Raw genomic sequence first — 18,146 nt, forward strand, 5'->3', positions numbered from 1 at the left:
GATGACTTTACAAGACAGTAAATGACAGTATCATCTGCAAACAATCTAAGACGGCTACTCAGATTGTCTCCAATGTCGTTAATATAGATCACGAACAATAGAGGGCCTATAACACTTGCTTGGGGGCGCCGGATATTGCTTCTGTTTTACTCGGTGACTTTCCATCTATTACTACAAACTGTGACCTTTCTGACAGGAAATCACGAATCCAGTCGCACAACTGAGGCAATAGTCCTTAGGCATGCAGTTTGGTTAGGAGACGCTTGTGAGGAACAGTGTTGAAAGCCTTCTGGAAATCTAAAAACATGGAATCAGTTTGACATACCCTGTCGATAGCACTTATTATTTCATGAGTATAAAGAGCTGGTTGTGTTTCACAGGAATGATATTTTCTGAATCCATGCTGACTATATGTCAATAAATCGTTTTCTTTGAGGTACTTCATAATGTTCGGATACAGTATATGTTCTAAAACCCTACTGCAAATCGGCATTAGTGATATAGGTCTGTAATTCAGGGGATTACTCCTACTTCCCTTTTTGGGTATTTGAGCAATTTTCCTGTGAGTGAGGGGTTGTATATAATTGCTAAATATGGAGCTATTTTATGAGTATACTCTGACAGGAACCTGACTAGTATACAATCTGGACCAGAGGCCTTGCCTTTATTAAGTGATTTAAGCTGCTTTGTTACACCGAGGATATCTACTTCTATGTTTCTCATCTTGGCAGTTGTTCTTGATTGGAATTCAGGAATATTTACTTCATCTTCTTTGGTGAAGGAGTTTTGGAAAACCATGTTCAATAACTCTGCTTTAGTGGCACTGTCATCAGTGACTTCACAGTCGTCTTCTCTGAACATTATACTCCTCTGACCTTCCCAGGTATGCAAGACTGGCTTTACATGTTCACTTACCTTCCCAGGTATGCAAGAGTGGCCTTACATGTTCACTGTCTCTCTGCTGTGTTAATCAGCTATATCTGGTGCATCCTTCCACACATCCTCTCAGTTCGGACTCATTCAGACCATTGTTTTGGAGCTATAATTTCTGAAAACATTAATGTCTGATCCTACTTTACATACTTCGTGCAGGGCAGAGGGGTAAGTGAAAAGTTAGGAACACAAACAGAAGTGTTCACACAGTCATTTTCCATTGCACCACTCTTGAATGAGATCTGGAGGAGGGTTGTTGATACTGATTTCCTGTGCTCTGCTGTGTTTGTTCTTCTTATCATTAAAATACATTAAACTTCAATCAAGAAGAGTTTGTGAAATGTAATTTCAAATACAGTTCCAAGTGTATATTGCATTATACCAAAGAACTATTTTACTTTATATATCCCTTTAAGATGACCTTTCTTTCTGGCAGGTTACCATTTGGATAACCATCGTGCCTGGATTGATATATTTACAACATATTCTTCACAACTCAAATTTCGTGGCTTGATGATAACGGGATGGCAACGATATGATCATTTTTCTGTGTTGTGTGAACTATTGCCTGCTGGACTCCCATCACTAGCAACCTGTTTGACATATGTTACATCAAATGACAAAGGTAAGTAACTAACAAAAGTAGTTCCACCTCAGTCTCTAAGTGGGGATTGCCAAATAATGGTTTTCTGGAGTAAAATGTGTTAAAGTATTGTTCTGTTCATAACAGTTTGGAATGTTAGATGTTTGTCTGATAGAAGTTAGAAAATCCTCGAAGAGGCATGGATTAGGTGAAGTTCTGTATGATCAGAAAAGTAAAATCAAAGAAGAAAGAGACTTCTGATCCTGTGGCTGTAGTGCAAGAGGCGTGTGTTAGCAAACTTGAATAGGTGTATAAACTAACTCACTGTGTGTTGTGCAGTAATGAAATTATTGTGTTCAGAGCTGGGGAAAAAATAATTTGCATATGTGCAACTCACAAGATCAACCACATGGAGAAAGTATAAGCAGAACTAATGGCCAATAAAACAGATGGAAGAATATGAAACGTCATTATGATTGAATTTTCTCATTTTGAGAAGACCAAAGGAGTGATCTGTTTTACTTGCTAAAAACATTCAAAAGCCAAGATTGCATAAATATTTTTGTTTGAAACAACTGGTTTCGATCGACTTTGCTCTCATCTTCAGGGCTTAAAAAAATCTTTTTGTTATGAAATGTGTTCATTTTACATTATACATCACACTAAGTTGTCACGTACTGATTTTTATCCATGTGACAATGTGGCATGAGATCCAGTGTAAAATGAACACGTCCATAACAAAAAGAGTTTTTAGGACCTGAAGATGACAGCAAAGTCTGTTGAAACCAGTTGTTTTAAATAAAGAAATATTTATGCGATCTTGGGTATTGAATGTTTTGAGGAAGGTCAGTAATTTTGGGTGATGGAAATGCTTTATTTCTGGAGGAAGAAAAAGGAAGAATTACAAAGAATGTAGACTATGAGAAGGAAGTGACATAGGAGAGCGAGCTCTGAAATTTTGGTGAAAGGTGCCTCAAGTTACAGCTGACACTCTTCACAGAGCAGAACAGAAAATGCTATATTTGAAAAGGACTGAATCATGGTGGTACAGATTGTGACCATATAATGGACTGCAAAGCATATGCATAGATCTGTACAAAACATAAACACTTAGTAGCATTAAGGCATTGGTGGAAAAAGATGATGAAAGAAAAAAAAAACATGTTGAGAAGTGGTAGATTGACAAAATAAGGAATGTTGAAAAATGAACTTGAAATTCTGAGGGATAGTAAATTCTCAATTAAAGAAAAGTCCTGAAAGTAGTTGGTTAAAGGGAACAGGACTGTACTAAAGAAAAAATAATCAATATCCTACAAAGAACTTTTAAATATGGAATTCATCTGAAGAATATAACAAGGAAATGTATCAGTACATATCATACTCTGTCCCAGCGAGTATTCCTTTTGTGGTATGTACAGTTTTTTTTTAATTACACCAACAGAGTACACAGGAAAATACAGTTGCAGTGACTTAGCACCAGGATTACACGTACACGGGACATTAAGCAGAGGAAGAACAGTCCAGGTCGAGATTGGTAATAGGCAAAGTTCATTATAGCAAAATCGTAGAACAGTCCTAATCAGCAAGTTGGGTCTTCATGAGCATGAAAGATGCAAGAAAGAGCAGGGATGCAGTGGTGACATGCAGCCTGACCCATTAGGGCGGCAGCAGTGCTGGCAGCAAGTGAGGCTGGCATTCTTGTTTCGATCTCTCACTGGTAGTGCCAAATACAAATTCTGTGGCTGTGGTTGGGGTGTAAGCAGACATGCTACCACACCTTTATGCAGAATAATTAAGATAACTTTATCTTGAGTGAGAGTACATGTGCATATTGTTTTAAAAATTGTCAGCTATACAAAAACAACAACATTTAAAGGAAAATATGAAGTAAAACTGCTTACTAAAGGTGAAATTATAATGCAACTAAAATATTTGAAATTTGTGTGACATTATACTTCATAAAGGAATAATACATATCTGGATAAAACACAGACAAATTTTGAAGCTCAGAAATCGGAAGAAGGGGCATGCATGTGCACATGTGCCCCCCCACCCCCCTCACACACACACATTTGGACGGAAATCATGTTTAAGTGTGTGGCAGAGGGTTCATCAAACCACCTTCACAATTCTCTATTATTCCAATAAACTTACTTAAAACTAGACAGGCTAATGGAAATTTTCAAGGGAATGCTTGAGATATATTATATTAGAGATGACGACGACGACGTGAGTATTGGTAGGGGGAGACTTAAAGTGGAGTTACTTCAAAGTAGAGCAAAAATAGACAACTGAAGGTGACATCAGCTTCCACAAAGGATGTCTGGATGTAGATTACAAGTAACAGCCAGGAATTACATGTGGAAAATACATCTTTTTTGTAGGCTGATGCTTGAAGGGAAGAAGTTCAAAGAGTGAGATAATAAATCATGTCCTTGAGAACCGATTATGTTACATAGGTCAAGTTGCAAATTATGATCACTAACAGTTTCATATTCAACAGCTCATGGGAGTAATGTAGCAAAATTATATGTATTTTACGGCATCCAAAATATTTTTTCATGTCTTGCAGGCTATTTTTCATTTTTATTTTGTATTTGCTCTATTGATCATTGTAGAACTTGTCCAAAATACAATACTAAGTGTTCAGAGAGATTTGGTGATTGGAAAGTAAACAGTGACTGAATTTCATACAGTCTTTCTTGAGTGAATTTAAACATAAATAATACATTATTAAATTTTGTTGTGTACCTAATAAAAGATGCATAGAAAATGAAAGATTCAATTGACCTTGCATACTGATTTTTAGGTCCCTGTGACACAGTCTCAATTAATCCTGATTTAGCCCACAGCACTTAGACGTGCAACAGTCTTTCATCTTTCAGTATCTAACAACTAAGACTACAGTGAGTGTGAGGGTTGTCTTATACATCAGAAATAATTTTTGAGCAAATTACTGTTTTCAGATTCAGATCCCAGAGAACATTTGTGTGAAGGGATGAGTTTAGTGTGCAGAAGTCAGGAAAAGGCTTTTTTTCACTGTTTATTTTGTACAAGCTCCTTATTGTTATCTTCTTTCACTGAACTTTCTTCTGTGCTATAGTGATCTCAAGTGTGTTCATATTGGGTGCTTGTTCCCAAATCATGTCTTCTTTATCTATGCTGTTTCTATATAAGGTTAATGTACAAGCTCTTTAAAATATACTTCATGGCAAAACTTGAAATTTAAATTAGTAGTAATTTGTTGTCAGACAAACCAATTGATCAGCTTAGAGAGTGATTTTAGATGGGGGCTTTCTTTATTGAGGTAGCATTTTCAGCGATTAGTAGTGTTCGAGTGTATAAATTATGCTGGGGAGTTATTGTAGAAATAAGGCTTCATTACATAAAGTGGATAACAATGTTTCTGGGACAGTGCAGATTAGCATGATTTATTTTGAGATTAAGAAGTATTGTTACATCTAACTCAAAAGTGTCTTGTGTAATTACCAGATCTTTCATTGTCAGTTTCCTTTCAGATATGACAAGTCCATCATGGCATGCAATGGAGACATTGCATTGTGAGCCCCCACTGCCTATGCAACCTGGTACTGGCAAGTCACGTTGCAGTTTCACTGGATCTGGTGTTCTGGATGTTGCAGAACGTGTATTTGCTTTAAAACAAAATCTGGAAAGAGTTGCCTCAGATCCAACAGCTGTGGGATGGTTATCACCGTACAACATTCAGAAAGGATTTTCAAGCCCCTCACATGTAAAGTACTCACACTGTATGTAGACTCTCTTTAGCTTTATAAGTGGAGAATTTTTCACCATAGTACGTTGTCTAGTGCGATAGTTGCATTGCATGATATACATTATGCTTTTATTGCCTTTGTTTTGTACCAGATTTTCTTTCATTATAGGAAATTGTTTCCACATTACTTACTTTTCATCAACAACAGCACACACACACACACACACACACACACACACACACACACACACACACCTACATATGTACGTACCTACCTACTTCACCTCACCTCACCTCACCTCACCTCACCTCACCTCACCTCACCTCACCTCACCTCACCTATAACCTTGGCAATACTGACTGTTCAGACTGTCTCCAGGCTGATGGATGTGATGGGAAAAGAAAGAATGGAGGCAACTGGGAGGGGCAGAGGGCTGAGAGGGGGGAAATGACTCACAGTAGTCGCAAAATCTAGGTTAACTCTTTGGAAATAATCACACAACTGTGTGGGTAAACTGTAAGTAAGTAGGTGGGTGGGTGGTGGTGGTGGTGGGGGGGGGGGGGAGGGGAGGTGAGAGAGAGAGAGAGAGAGAGAGAGAGAGAGAGAGAGGGTAGTGTTAGAATAAAAGAAGAATGGCGTGAGAAATGACAAGAAATGAATGCATGATAGCAAGGAAGTGTGAAGGAGGTTAGCTGATGTGTGATAAGGAAACTGTATCAAGTGTAGGTCAGGGATGTATTGCATGGATGGAAGATGTGCTGCCGGCCAGGGTGGCCGAGCGGTTCTAGGTGCTACAGTCTGGAACCGCGCGACTGCTACGGTCGCAGGTTCGAATCCTGCCTCGGTCACAGATGTGTGTGATGTCCTTAGGTTAGTTAGGTTTAAGTAGTTCTAAGTTCTAGGGGACTGATGACCTAAGATGTTAAGTCCCATAGTGCTCAGAGCCATTTGAACCATTTTTGAAGATGTTCTGGAGTGACATTTTCCACCTTCAAATTTCAGTGGCACTTGAGCTGGAATGGTAGATTCAAATGGCACAGGGATTGAAGTTGCTGTGGAAGTTGTTGGTATTGTGGTGTGCATCTTGTTCAGTAATTGGGAGGCGAGTTTTACTGATTGTCTGATTAGCAGTGCCAATTCATGTTGATTCACAGCTAAAATGCTCAAAAAACTTTTACATCACCTGAATATCTTTGAATGTGTGTGGCTTAGGTTAGATTCAAGGGAAGCAAGAAGTGAAAACCTTATGAAATTAAAAAAGTGTTTACAGTGAAGTAATAAACAAAACAATAACCAAAATAAGGACAGTGATATGAAAATCTGCTGCTGGGTAATTTTCAGTCGTATGTTAACTATGTAAGTCATGAACCGGGGTCACCCACGTACTTGCAGCATGCTGAAATTGAAGCAAGAAAGACAAAACCAGGTTGTATGAAGAAATGCCACCGTAAGGGGTGAGGGCAGGATTTTTGGTAGTATATTATTCACCGTAGGACATAGAATGGTGTTGTTTCAGCCACAGTGAAGGAGGAAACACTGGTTGAAATCTGTTTTGCTGTGGTGACAGGGTTTTGGTATTATGGAAGAAATGGCACAGTGAATTTGTTTCTGAACTAGCCGGGCATAATGTTGTTTGTCAGTAAAGGCTCTGGTGAGATTGTTAGCAAGGAATAGCTGGCTCATTCAGTTCTTTTGTAAGTGATAAGCTGACTTCATTGATGATTGATTTGATTTCTTACATGTTGGTTTCACAAGAACATCATCATTTGAGTAATACCAAGACACTGCATTAAGTAGGAATCAGAACCACCACAGGGTTAACCAAAGAATACTTTGAAGCACAGTCTAATAGTTGAGCACAAAATTGTCACATAAACATTAGTCTGGCTGAGGGCCCAGTGCCAACTTGTATACGGCTGTTTTGCACAAGGTGCAGTGTTTGGTGTGCTGTCTGTGTGCAACCTCTTTAGGCCAGTCATTGAGGTGTGTGCTGTTTGATTAAGTGCACTTACTCTACAGGGTTACACAACTTCTTCCCCCTTGGAGAAAAGTGTTTATTGTGGAGATGTTCATGTCTTTATCAGAAGAGGATGACTGTCAGAGCAGATTCTGTGCCATCACCGGATAATGTGGTCTGAAATGTTGGAAGCAATTGTGGGGGCGGAGGGTTCTCTGGCTTGTGGTTGATCACACATGGGCAGAGCTGGTCATAAAGTTGTGATATCCAGCCATCGGAGGTGTGCATATCGCAGAGGCCGTGTCCTCGGCAGCGATGGACAACCGCTGATATCCACTTAGGGTGCCGGCCAAACCCTCAGTCCCATACAGTAGAGCCTGGACAGAACTGCTGTGAGGTGGGTGTCAGCAGGTGGCCAGGCATTGGCCTGAGCAGATGGAGCAGTGTACGGGCCTTGTGGCCATTAAACCGAGTGAGGCGGCGCAGTGGTTAGCACACTGGACTCGCATTCAGGATGACGACAGTTCAATAATGCGTCTGGCCATTCTGATTTAGGTTTTCCGTGATTTCCCTAAACCACTCAAGGTAAATGCCAGGATGGTTCCTCTGAAAGGGCATGGCTGACTCCCTTCCCCATCCTTCCCTAATCCGATGAGACGATGACCTCGCTGTTTGGTCTCTTCCCCCAGACAACCCAACTCTCAGTAGTAGTAGTAGTAGTAGTAGTAGTAGTAGTAGTAGTAGCTGTGAAGCAACTCTGCTGGGCTACGGTTCCTGACTTGAGTGAATGTACATGAACTCAAGAAGCTATTGAGGACTTCCTCAGGAGAAGATTGAGTGATATGTTTTTTTCAACTGGTCTATCTCACCGTAGGACTGAAGATGCCACTCTTTTTCACAAAAATCTTCAAAATCTGGAGACACAAACTGTGGGTTGTTGCCTCTCACAAGTGAATATGGCTGAGGCTGGGTGGTGAAGAACATAAGGAAATTTTGAGAAAGCATCAACTAGTTACTAGTCAGAAGGAGTTAGGGAAGAGAACCACAAAATGAGCTTGAAATCATTCCCAGGGGCACTGGAGGGCAGGCCATGGGGAAAGAGAGGCCTGTGGTGCTGCTTGATGGGTGATGCACTATGACAGGGTGACACAACACATGTGATTAGATTGTCAATACCCAGCCAAAACACGTGGTTGCGGGCCAGCAATTTTGTACAAAAAACACCTCAGTGGTTGAGGTAGATAAGGCGCATGACATCTGCCACAATGCAGATAGGATCACAACCTTGAGTACCGACTCTTCAGTAGCCATCACTAACACCCCATCAAGCACTGATAAGAGGTGACGGAGAGCATAACTACACAAGGGACCAATTCTCAACACAGTTGTTTATCTGGCCAGCCGTGTTGAAGAAATTGAACAATCTGACGTAAGATAGGATCAGCCATGACAGCTGCTGAAATCCAGGAACTGGTAAGGGAAAAACTGTCCACAGTGTTTTGGGCTTCGATGTCTAAATGGTAACACAAGAGTTCATTCTGATCAAATGCTGGATCAGGGCCATTTGGTAATCAAGGGAGAGCATCCGCATTAGCATGATGTGCTGTTGGTTGGAAATGAATCACGCAGCTATAGCGTGACAAAAACAGAGCCTAGTATTGCAAGCGATGAGCTGCTTTTTCCGGTAAAGATGCTGAAGGATGGAAAAGGGTGAAGTGTTTCCCTCCTTGGTTTAAGTTTTATGTAGCTGCTGGCTCTCTCCTTGAAGAGCACACACACACACACACACACACACACACACACACACACACACACACATCCATCCGCACATATATCCATCCGCACATATACAGACGCAAGCAGACATATGTAAAGGCAAAGAGTTTGGGCAGAGATGTCAGTCGAGGCGGAAGTACAGAGGCAAAGATGTTGTTGAATGACAGGTGAGGTGTGAGTGGCAGCAACTAGAAATTAGCAGAGGTTGAGGCCTGGTGGGTAATGGGAAGAGAGGATATATTTGCCCTTCAATATATCTAGCAGTTTTCACCATATTTCACAGTTTTCAATCTATTTCAACATGTAGGCTCTAAATTTTTGCTATTTTTGTGGTGAACATAAAATGGAAGAGCTCTCAAAACTGCATGTTTGAAGGTATAATTTCTGACAGTAGTATGTTGAGAAGTGGCTCAGTTAACTCATACATCATTGACAAAAGTGACTGTCTTTTCAATTATATACCCTAGAGTATTACTGGTGGCAAAACCCACTTTTTTCCTTAGTAGGTGTATTATATGACATAAAATTTTGAAATTTCTTTCTTGTCTGTTTACAGATTTGCAACTTGGTTATGTTGGTTGACGTTATGAGTGTTCGTAAAATTGTTACCTAGGAGGAGAAGAATAACATTCTCACACCAACTTTGATTTATAGCTTCTGTGCCTATTTTGCTTTATAATCCACCACTTTAGGAATTTTGAATGTTTGTGGTGTGGTGGCTGCGCTGGCTGTTGAGTGACATAACAAGACTCCAGCCAATAAGAGCTCACTAGCTGGAAACGGATGTTTCTTTGATTCTGACTAAGCATATTCTTCAAGACAGTGTGTTTGAATTTAAAAGGGTGACAACTGATATTGTTTCTGAATACAGTACATCGGAAATACATGCAAAAGGCAAGACAGAGTTATAAGTAGCCTAAGAAAAAGTGGTGGCTGGGCCTGTTCATCACGTATTTGCTCGGTCCAGAACACTTTGTCTTGATTGCCCTGTTTTTCCATTGCTGCCACAACTTAGCAGTAGTTGTATCATAATTGTGCGATGTTGCTAAACGTTGCAAATTGTGTTGGCAATGCTAATCGTGGATTACATCAGCATTTCCTCTCTCACATCTCCCCCGTCTGCAACGGCCTAAAATATTCCCTTAACTTTGCCACCTCCCACAGTGTGAACTGTCTGTCTTTTGTGCCACTTATAACTTGTTCAGTCACATCAAATGTCAATAGGAAGAAAACAGGACAAAGTCAAGCGAGATGTCGAGTAAGAATGTAGAATGGAGGTACAACTTACCAGGAGGAAATGTAAATTCGGTCAATTTTTAGCATTGACCTTACAGGTGTTTTACGTGGGGTATGAATTTATGACATAGAATCAGAAAAAAACAATGTAAATTTAGAGAACATAAAATCAAAGTTCCACGGTAACTTCTTATTCTGAATTCCAGAAAATTTAGGTGACTGTATTCAGAGCTTATGCAGAGACATTGTGGGTTAAAGCATTTCTCTGCTAGTGTCATACTGCTATAATTTCCTCCACTTTCTATTACTATCATATGATCATAGGGCTAAAATCGTTCTCATTCTTTGCTTTTTGTATACTACATGTACATTGGACACCTTCAAAATATTTCTTGAAACGTTAATTTATAATTAAGTTTATTAACTAAGCTCATGGCTATCTTCGTAAATGTACTGATGCAATTATCATTGAATAAACACTATATGCTATGTGTGCAGGTGATTGGGGTTGTATTTTTTTGCTAATAGCTCTATTTCTGGAAGAAGTGGTAGTAGAAGGTATAATATTAATAAAAAATAATAGAATAGTCAAAGAAGATAGAAACTGTCCTCGAGAAAACTAAGCTACAAATATGGAAACAATATAACTCGGACTAAACGGTGTAAACGTTTTTGGGGCCTTAAATTTTTTAATAATATATATATCATCCTTTATCTTTCCCTGTGTCAGGTTCTCTTAGATATACTGCTTTTGTATGTGGTACATTCTGTACTTCAGAAGGTCTGCATAACTGGCGGACCTCACATCCAACAATTTTAACTGCAAACACAGCCAATACAAGGAGCTGCAAATCAAAATGATAGATATTTAGAAGGTCTACTACAATTCTGAAAAAATTTGCTCATTTCCTTCTTTAAATTTGAGCTATAATTAAAATCACATACTAATACCAAATTGTTTATTTTAAAATTTGATACAACAGTCTTATTAAAAGTTCTGTCTCTTTTTTTGTGCCTGTGTAATCAAATTCTCTTGTACCTTGTGTCATGGTCACCAAATGAACTGTTGTTCTTGTTGATTTAGGGCTTTATGGAGCTCCTGGCTTGCACCTTGTAGGTGAAGCTGAGTCGGAACACTAAATTATATGTGTCACCCAACGTAATATGTGACATATTTACTTTTTTTTTTCTTTTTTAAGCCAATCATCTTAGTTGATTCTTTCGAAGTACAGGTTCTGCTAGGCAGTGCCTTTGAAATCCTGTGTGTAGCTGAGGAAAGGCTTGACTTCTTCACATTTTGCAGCTGTTATTATAGCAAAAGAAGATAACTTCTACTCATGTCATGAAAAAGTTCATCTATTATGTTTACAAACACATATTTCCTTGAGTGGGTGTACATATCATTAGAGTAACTCATGAATTAGAGTAGAATACAACTTTTCATAAGACATATGCCTCAAAGATGCAACTTGAAATCGAAGATTACAATATATTTTATTTGTCACAAACCCATCTTGTCTTTTGGTTTCATTCTTGGAGAGTGTTATTGCTCCTTGATGGCCAAGGCACCAAAACATAGAAGGCCTCACCCACAGTAGGTGAACTCATTTACTTCTTGTCACACCTTGTCGTTCTCTCGTATTGTACACCTCCCGTTTAGTGTCTACGCATATAAAAACAAACACCCATGCTCAGTATATGTTCGGTGACTTACTCTCTACTTAATATTATTCTGTCATGATCATCTTTCCTTGTACTACACAAGGAATGTGAAATGTTGTTTGCCTAAATGACATGTAACACTTCAAGGGAAACTACAGGTATGTGATCAGTGATTAAATGAAATTTAGAACTATAAAAATGTGAAATTTTTTGATTGTGTACACAAGAGCAAGGGATTCTTTTTGTATCTGTAAGTAGCAATATTAGGCCTGATTCAGAGTTTTGGAAGCATACACAATAGGGCATTCAGAACCATCTGCATGTTTGTGTGCGAGAATGGCCCCAAGGCCATACTGGGAGGAGTCGGTGGCTAAAACAGGCCATTAGCCCAGTCTGAAAGTAACAAAGCACAGTGCTGGATGTAATTTTGACTTTAATACAATAAAAGCACACTTGCAGTTGGGTGACCAGTGAAAAGGAACATCTTTACACAAGAGAGCCTGAAGTGACTGAGCTGCTGCCTGCTGCTGCTGCTTCAGGAAGAAACTTACAGTAGTATGCATGCATTCTTGCTGAGAAAGGCCTGCTATGTTTGTCATTGGTATGATGCAGCAAAGCCGTAATGGCATCAACATACTGGTGTAAAGGTGTGATGGCAGCATGCGAGACTTCAGAAACAAGATAGATAATAGACAGTTGAAAAAACTGTGATGTGTCCAAGTTACATTTCAACCTGGAACCTGCAGCACTGTGAACAAAGTGGAAGGTTCCACAAGTGTTCGTCTGTTGAGGAACCTGTTGTTGTTGCGGTCTTCAGTCCAGAGACTGGTTTGATGCAGCTCTCCATGCTACTATATCCTGTGCAAGCTTCTTCATCTCCCACTACCTACTGCAACCTACATCCTTCTGAATCTGCTTAGTGTATTCATCTCTTGGTCTCCCTCTGCAATTTTCACCCTCCACGCAGACCTCCAGTAATAAATTGGTGGTTCTTTGATGCCTCAGAACATGTCCTACCAACCGATCCCATCTTCTAGTCAAGTTCCTTCTTCTAGTCAAGTTGTGCCACAAACTCCTCTTCTCCCCAGTTCTATTCAATACCTCGTCATTAGTTATGTGATCTACCCATCTAATCTTCAGCATTCTTCTGTAGCACCACATTTCGAAAGCTTCTATTCTCTTCTTGTATAAACTATTTATTGTCCATGTTTCACTTCCATACATGGCTACACTCCATACAAATACTTTCAGAAAATCTATACTCAATGACACTTAAATCTATACTCGATGTTAACAAATTTCTCTTTCTCAGAAATGCTTTCCTTGCCATTGCCAGTATACATTTTATATCCTCTCTACTTTGATCATCGTCAGTTATTTTGCTTCCCAAATTGTAAAACTCATCTACTACTTTAAGTGTCTGATTTCCTAACCTAATTCCCTCAGCATCACCTGACTTAATTAGACTACATTCCATTATCCTCATTTTGCTTTGTTGATGTTAATCTTACATCCTTCTTTCAAGACATTGTCCATTCCATTCAACTGCTCTGCCAGGTCCTTTGCTGTCTCTGATAGAATTACAATGTCATTGGCAAACCTCAAAGTTTTTATTTCTTCTCCATGGATTTTAACATTTACTCCGAATTTTTCTTTTGTTTCCCTTACTGCTTTCTCAATATACAGATTGAATAACATCGGAGATGGGCTACAACCCTGTCTCACTCCCTTCCCAACCACTGCTTCCCTTTCATGCCCCTCAACTCTTACAACTGCTATCTTGTTTCTGTACAAATTGTAAATAGCCTTTCGCTCCCTGTATTTTACCCCTGCCACCTTCAGAATTTGAAAGAGAGTATTCCAGTCAACAGTGTCAAAAGCTTTCTCTAAGTGTACAAATGCTAGAAATGTAGGTTTTTCTTTACTTAATCTATCTTCTAAATAAGTCGTAGGGTCAGTATTGCCTCACGTGTTCCAACATTTCTATGGAATCCAAACTGATCTTCCCCAAGGTCAGCTTCTACCAGTTTTTCCCTTCGACTGTAAAGAATTCGCATTAGTATTTTGCAGCTGTGACTTATTAAACTGATAGTTCGGTAATTTTCACATCTGTTAACACCTGCTTTCTTTGGGATTGGGATTATTATATTCTTCTTGAAGTCTGAGAGTATTTCACCTGTCCCATACATCTTGCTCACCAGATGGTTTGATTTTTGTCAGGACTGGCTCTCCCAAAGCTATCAGTAGTTCTAATGGAATGTTGTCTACTCCCGGGGCCTTGTTTCGACTTAGGTCTTTCAGCGCTCTGTCAAACTCTTCACACAGTACCATATCTCCCATTTCATCTTCATCTATGTCCACTTCCATTTCCATAATATTGCCCTCAAGTACATGACCCTTGTATAGACCCTCTGTATACTCCTTCCATCTTTCTGCTTTCCATTCTTTGCTTAGAACTGGTTTTCCATCTGAGCTCTTGATATTCATGCAAGTGGTTCTCTTTTCTCCAAAGATCTCTTTAATTTTTCTGGAGGCAGTATCTATCTTACCCCTAGTGATATATGCATCTACATCCTTACATTTGTCCTGTAGCCATCCCTCCTTAGCCATTTTGCACTTCCTGTCGATCTCATTTTTGAGACGTGTGTATTCCTTTTTGCCTGCTTCATTTACTGCATTCGCACACATATGCATCGAAGGGTGCTCTCGCACACCCATCCCTTCTCAATGTTTTCTTTATGCTCATTCCATTAATGTCTTCCATTAGTATTTTCCATTACCATTTTAAAAATATGTACAACACCATCTAATGAAAAGGATAGTCCCTATTCACCATATGGCGGAGATGCTGAGTCGCAGAAAGGCACAACAAAAAGACTGTCAGAAAGTTATCTTTTGGCCAACAGGACCTTTGTGAGTAATATACATCACACACACACACACACACACACACACACACACACACACACACACACACCACATTCTCTGGCAGCTCAAGCTGCCAGAGACTGTGGTCGTCTGTGCGTGAGTTATGTTTGTGTGTGCGTTTGTGTGTTTTATCTATTTTTGACAAAGGCCGTTTTGGCCGAAAGCTAACTTTCCGACAGTCTTTTTGTTGTGCCTTTCTGTGATGCTATATAGTGAGTAGCAACTATCCTTTTCATTATATTATTACATTCCACCCTGGATTTTCCATTGTCTGATTTTGTACAGCACCATCTAGTATTTTCCATTATAATTTTAAAAATATGTACAGCAGTCACTGATAAATGTCTGTCTCAAACATTTGATGACCATTAAATCATGCACACACATCTGTAAAGAACAAAATCTGATGTAATATTATTCTACAGGTGGAACATGCAACAGCAGAGGTGGACCGAATGTTGGCAGAATTAAAATATATATCTCGTGATGCTCAGAAAGCACTTTCTGAGATTTATGATGAACATACTGTTTCTGAGTGGATGGATACATACATTAACCCTCTGCAGCAAAGACTGGTGGCAATGTCTTCAGCCCGTGAACGCCTACTGGATATGTCTCACTGGCCACGTCGTCCACTTGATGTTCGCCATTCTTCATCACTCTCTCAAAGTAAGTACATGCTAAAATATATAAATGCGTTACAAGGATAAAGCATGAGGACTATGGATGAGTAATATCAGCTTGTAGTATATAAATTAGCAAATATCTCAAATATGTTATGGTGTTATTACAAAATTCTGAGGGGGAGGGTAATTTTACTATAGTAAGCTTCTATTTAAATTGGCAGAGGGCAGGTGTTTTGATTCACAGTACTGCCAAATAAATATTCTTAACAAGAGTTTCTCTTAGCAAAATTAATTTACTCTTGAAAATTCCAGGCAGTTTTGTTTGTCAGCCAGCAGGACTATGCATTTTTCCATGTTTCAAGCAGAATAGACACTAATGTGTAGTCTTTCAGGAAGTTTCACTATCACTTACATTCAACTGCTGAATGGAAATGTTCATGGTGAACATTGTTGTGTAACATATATGAACCTGTCTTGCAACATGTACTCTTAAAATGCCACTGTGGTAGTTGAACTGCTTGTTGAAAGAATAAGAGTTTAGACAAATAACAAAATACACTCCTGGAAATGGAAAAAAGAACACATTGACACCGGTGTGTCAGACCCACCATACTTGCTCCGGACACTGCGAGAGGGCTGTACAAGCAATGATCACACGCACTGCACAGCGGACACACCAGGAACCGCGGTGTTGGACGTCGAATGGCGCTAGCTGCGCAGCATTTGTGCACCGCCGCCGTCAGTGTCAGCCAGTTTGCCGTGGCATACGGAGCTCCATCGCAGTCTTTAACACTGGTAGCATGCCGCGACAGCGTGAACGTGAACCGTATGTGCAGTTGACGGACTTTGAGCGAGGGCGTATAGTGGGCATGCGGGAGGCCGGGTGGACGTACCGCCGAATTGCTCAACACGTGGGGCGTGAGGTCTCCACAGTACATCGATGTTGTCGCCAGTGGTCGGCGGAAGGTGCACGTGCCCGTCGACCTGGGACCGGACCGCAGCGACGCACGGATGCACGCCAAGACCGTAGGATCCTACACAGTGCCGTAGGGGACCGCACCGCCACTTCCCAGCAAATTAGGGACACTGTTGCTCCTGGGGTATCGGCGAGGACCATTCGCAACCGTCTCCATGAAGCTGGGCTACGGTCCCGCACACCGTTAGGCCGTCTTCCGCTCACGCCCCAACATCGTGCAGCCCGCCTCCAGTGGTGTCGCGACAGGCGTGAATGGAGGGACGAATGGAGACGTGTCGTCTTCAGCGATGAGAGTCGCTTCTGCCTTGGTGCCAATGATGGTCGTATGCGTGTTTGGCGCCGTGCAGGTGAGCGCCACAATCAGGACTGCATACGACCGAGGCACACAGGGCCAACACCCGGCATCATGGTGTGGGGAGCGATCTCCTACACTGGCCGTACACCACTGGTGATCGTCGAGGGGACACTGAATAGTGCACGGTACATCCAAACCGTCATCGAACCCATCGTTCTACCATTCCTAGACCGGCAAGGGAACTTGCTGTTCCAACAGGACAATGCACGTCCGCATGTATCCCGTGCCACCCAACGTGCTCTAGAAGGTGTAAGTCAACTACCCTGGCCAGCAAGATCTCCGGATCTGTCCCCCATTGAGCATGTTTGGGACTGGATGAAGCGTCGTCTCACGCGGTCTGCACGTCCAGCACGAACGCTGGTCCAACTGAGGCGCCAGGTGGAAATGGCATGGCAAGCCGTTCCACAGGACTACATCCAGCATCTCTACGATCGTCTCCATGGGAGAATAGCAGCCTGCATTGCTACGAAAGGTGGATATACACTGTACTAGTGCCGACATTGTGCATGCTCTGTTGCCTGTGTCTATGTGCCTGTGGTTCTGTCAGTGTGATCATGTGATGTATCTGACCCCAGGAATGTGTCAATAAAGTTTCCCCTTCCTGGGACAATGAATTCACGGTGTTCTTATTTCAATTTCCAGGAGTGTATTTGCTACAAATTAATAGTGATATGAAGGAAAGGAAAGTAAGAATCAGTTTGCTTATTTATTTGCATAATACCTCTTTTAACTGTGGAAAATTAATTCCCCATTTGTTAAGTAAGTACTTGTTGAACAGAAAAACCCTGATATATTGGATCATGACCTCTGCAGGATGACTATGTAGGGGGTCCAAACAAAATTTTTAGTTTATGAACTGCAAGACAGGTCTTGATGTTTTCTAAGGAGGTTCTCTATTTCTTTATGGCATTTCTCTGCTATTGTCTACCAGTTGAAGATATTTTTGAAACTTCTTCCTATCTAATTTAGGTAAGATAAACACCACCTCTTAATGAACAATGTGGATATGATTTGATTTGGCAGTGTAGATTTTTATTTATAATATTTTCACCTAGGTGTCATTTATTTTACCCATCAAATGTAGTCTTCCATGTATCAAGTATAAATCAAACAATGGAAAGTCCAGGATGGAATGTAACAATATTATGAAAAAGAAAATTGCCACTCACCATACAGTGGAAATGCTGAGTCGCAGATAGACACAACAAAAAGACTGTCACAAATAAAGCTTTTGGCCAGTAAGGCCATCATCAAAACACACACACACACACACACACACACACACACACACACACACACACACACACACATGCGCATGCAAACGCAACTCTCGTGTGTGTGTGTGTGTGTGTGTGTGTGTGTGTGTGTGTGTGTCCAGCG

At 40.6% G+C, this 18,146-nt stretch overlaps 1 protein-coding gene across 1 annotated transcript in view; it reads left to right on the forward strand.

The window, feature by feature from the left end:
* LOC126253421 (hexosaminidase D-like) overlaps positions 1–18,146 on the forward strand; it is a 201,151-nt gene that overhangs the window by 73,699 nt on the left and 109,306 nt on the right. Inside the window, exons 4-6 of the mRNA XM_049954748.1 lie at positions 1,370–1,558; positions 5,035–5,267; positions 15,235–15,478. Of these exons, the coding sequence (XP_049810705.1) occupies positions 1,370–1,558; positions 5,035–5,267; positions 15,235–15,478 (666 nt within the window). The remainder of the gene's footprint in view (positions 1–1,369; positions 1,559–5,034; positions 5,268–15,234; positions 15,479–18,146) is intronic.

Source organism: Schistocerca nitens, chromosome 4 (assembly GCF_023898315.1).
Source record: "Schistocerca nitens isolate TAMUIC-IGC-003100 chromosome 4, iqSchNite1.1, whole genome shotgun sequence".
In the NCBI taxonomy this organism is placed as follows: domain Eukaryota; kingdom Metazoa; phylum Arthropoda; class Insecta; order Orthoptera; family Acrididae; genus Schistocerca; species Schistocerca nitens.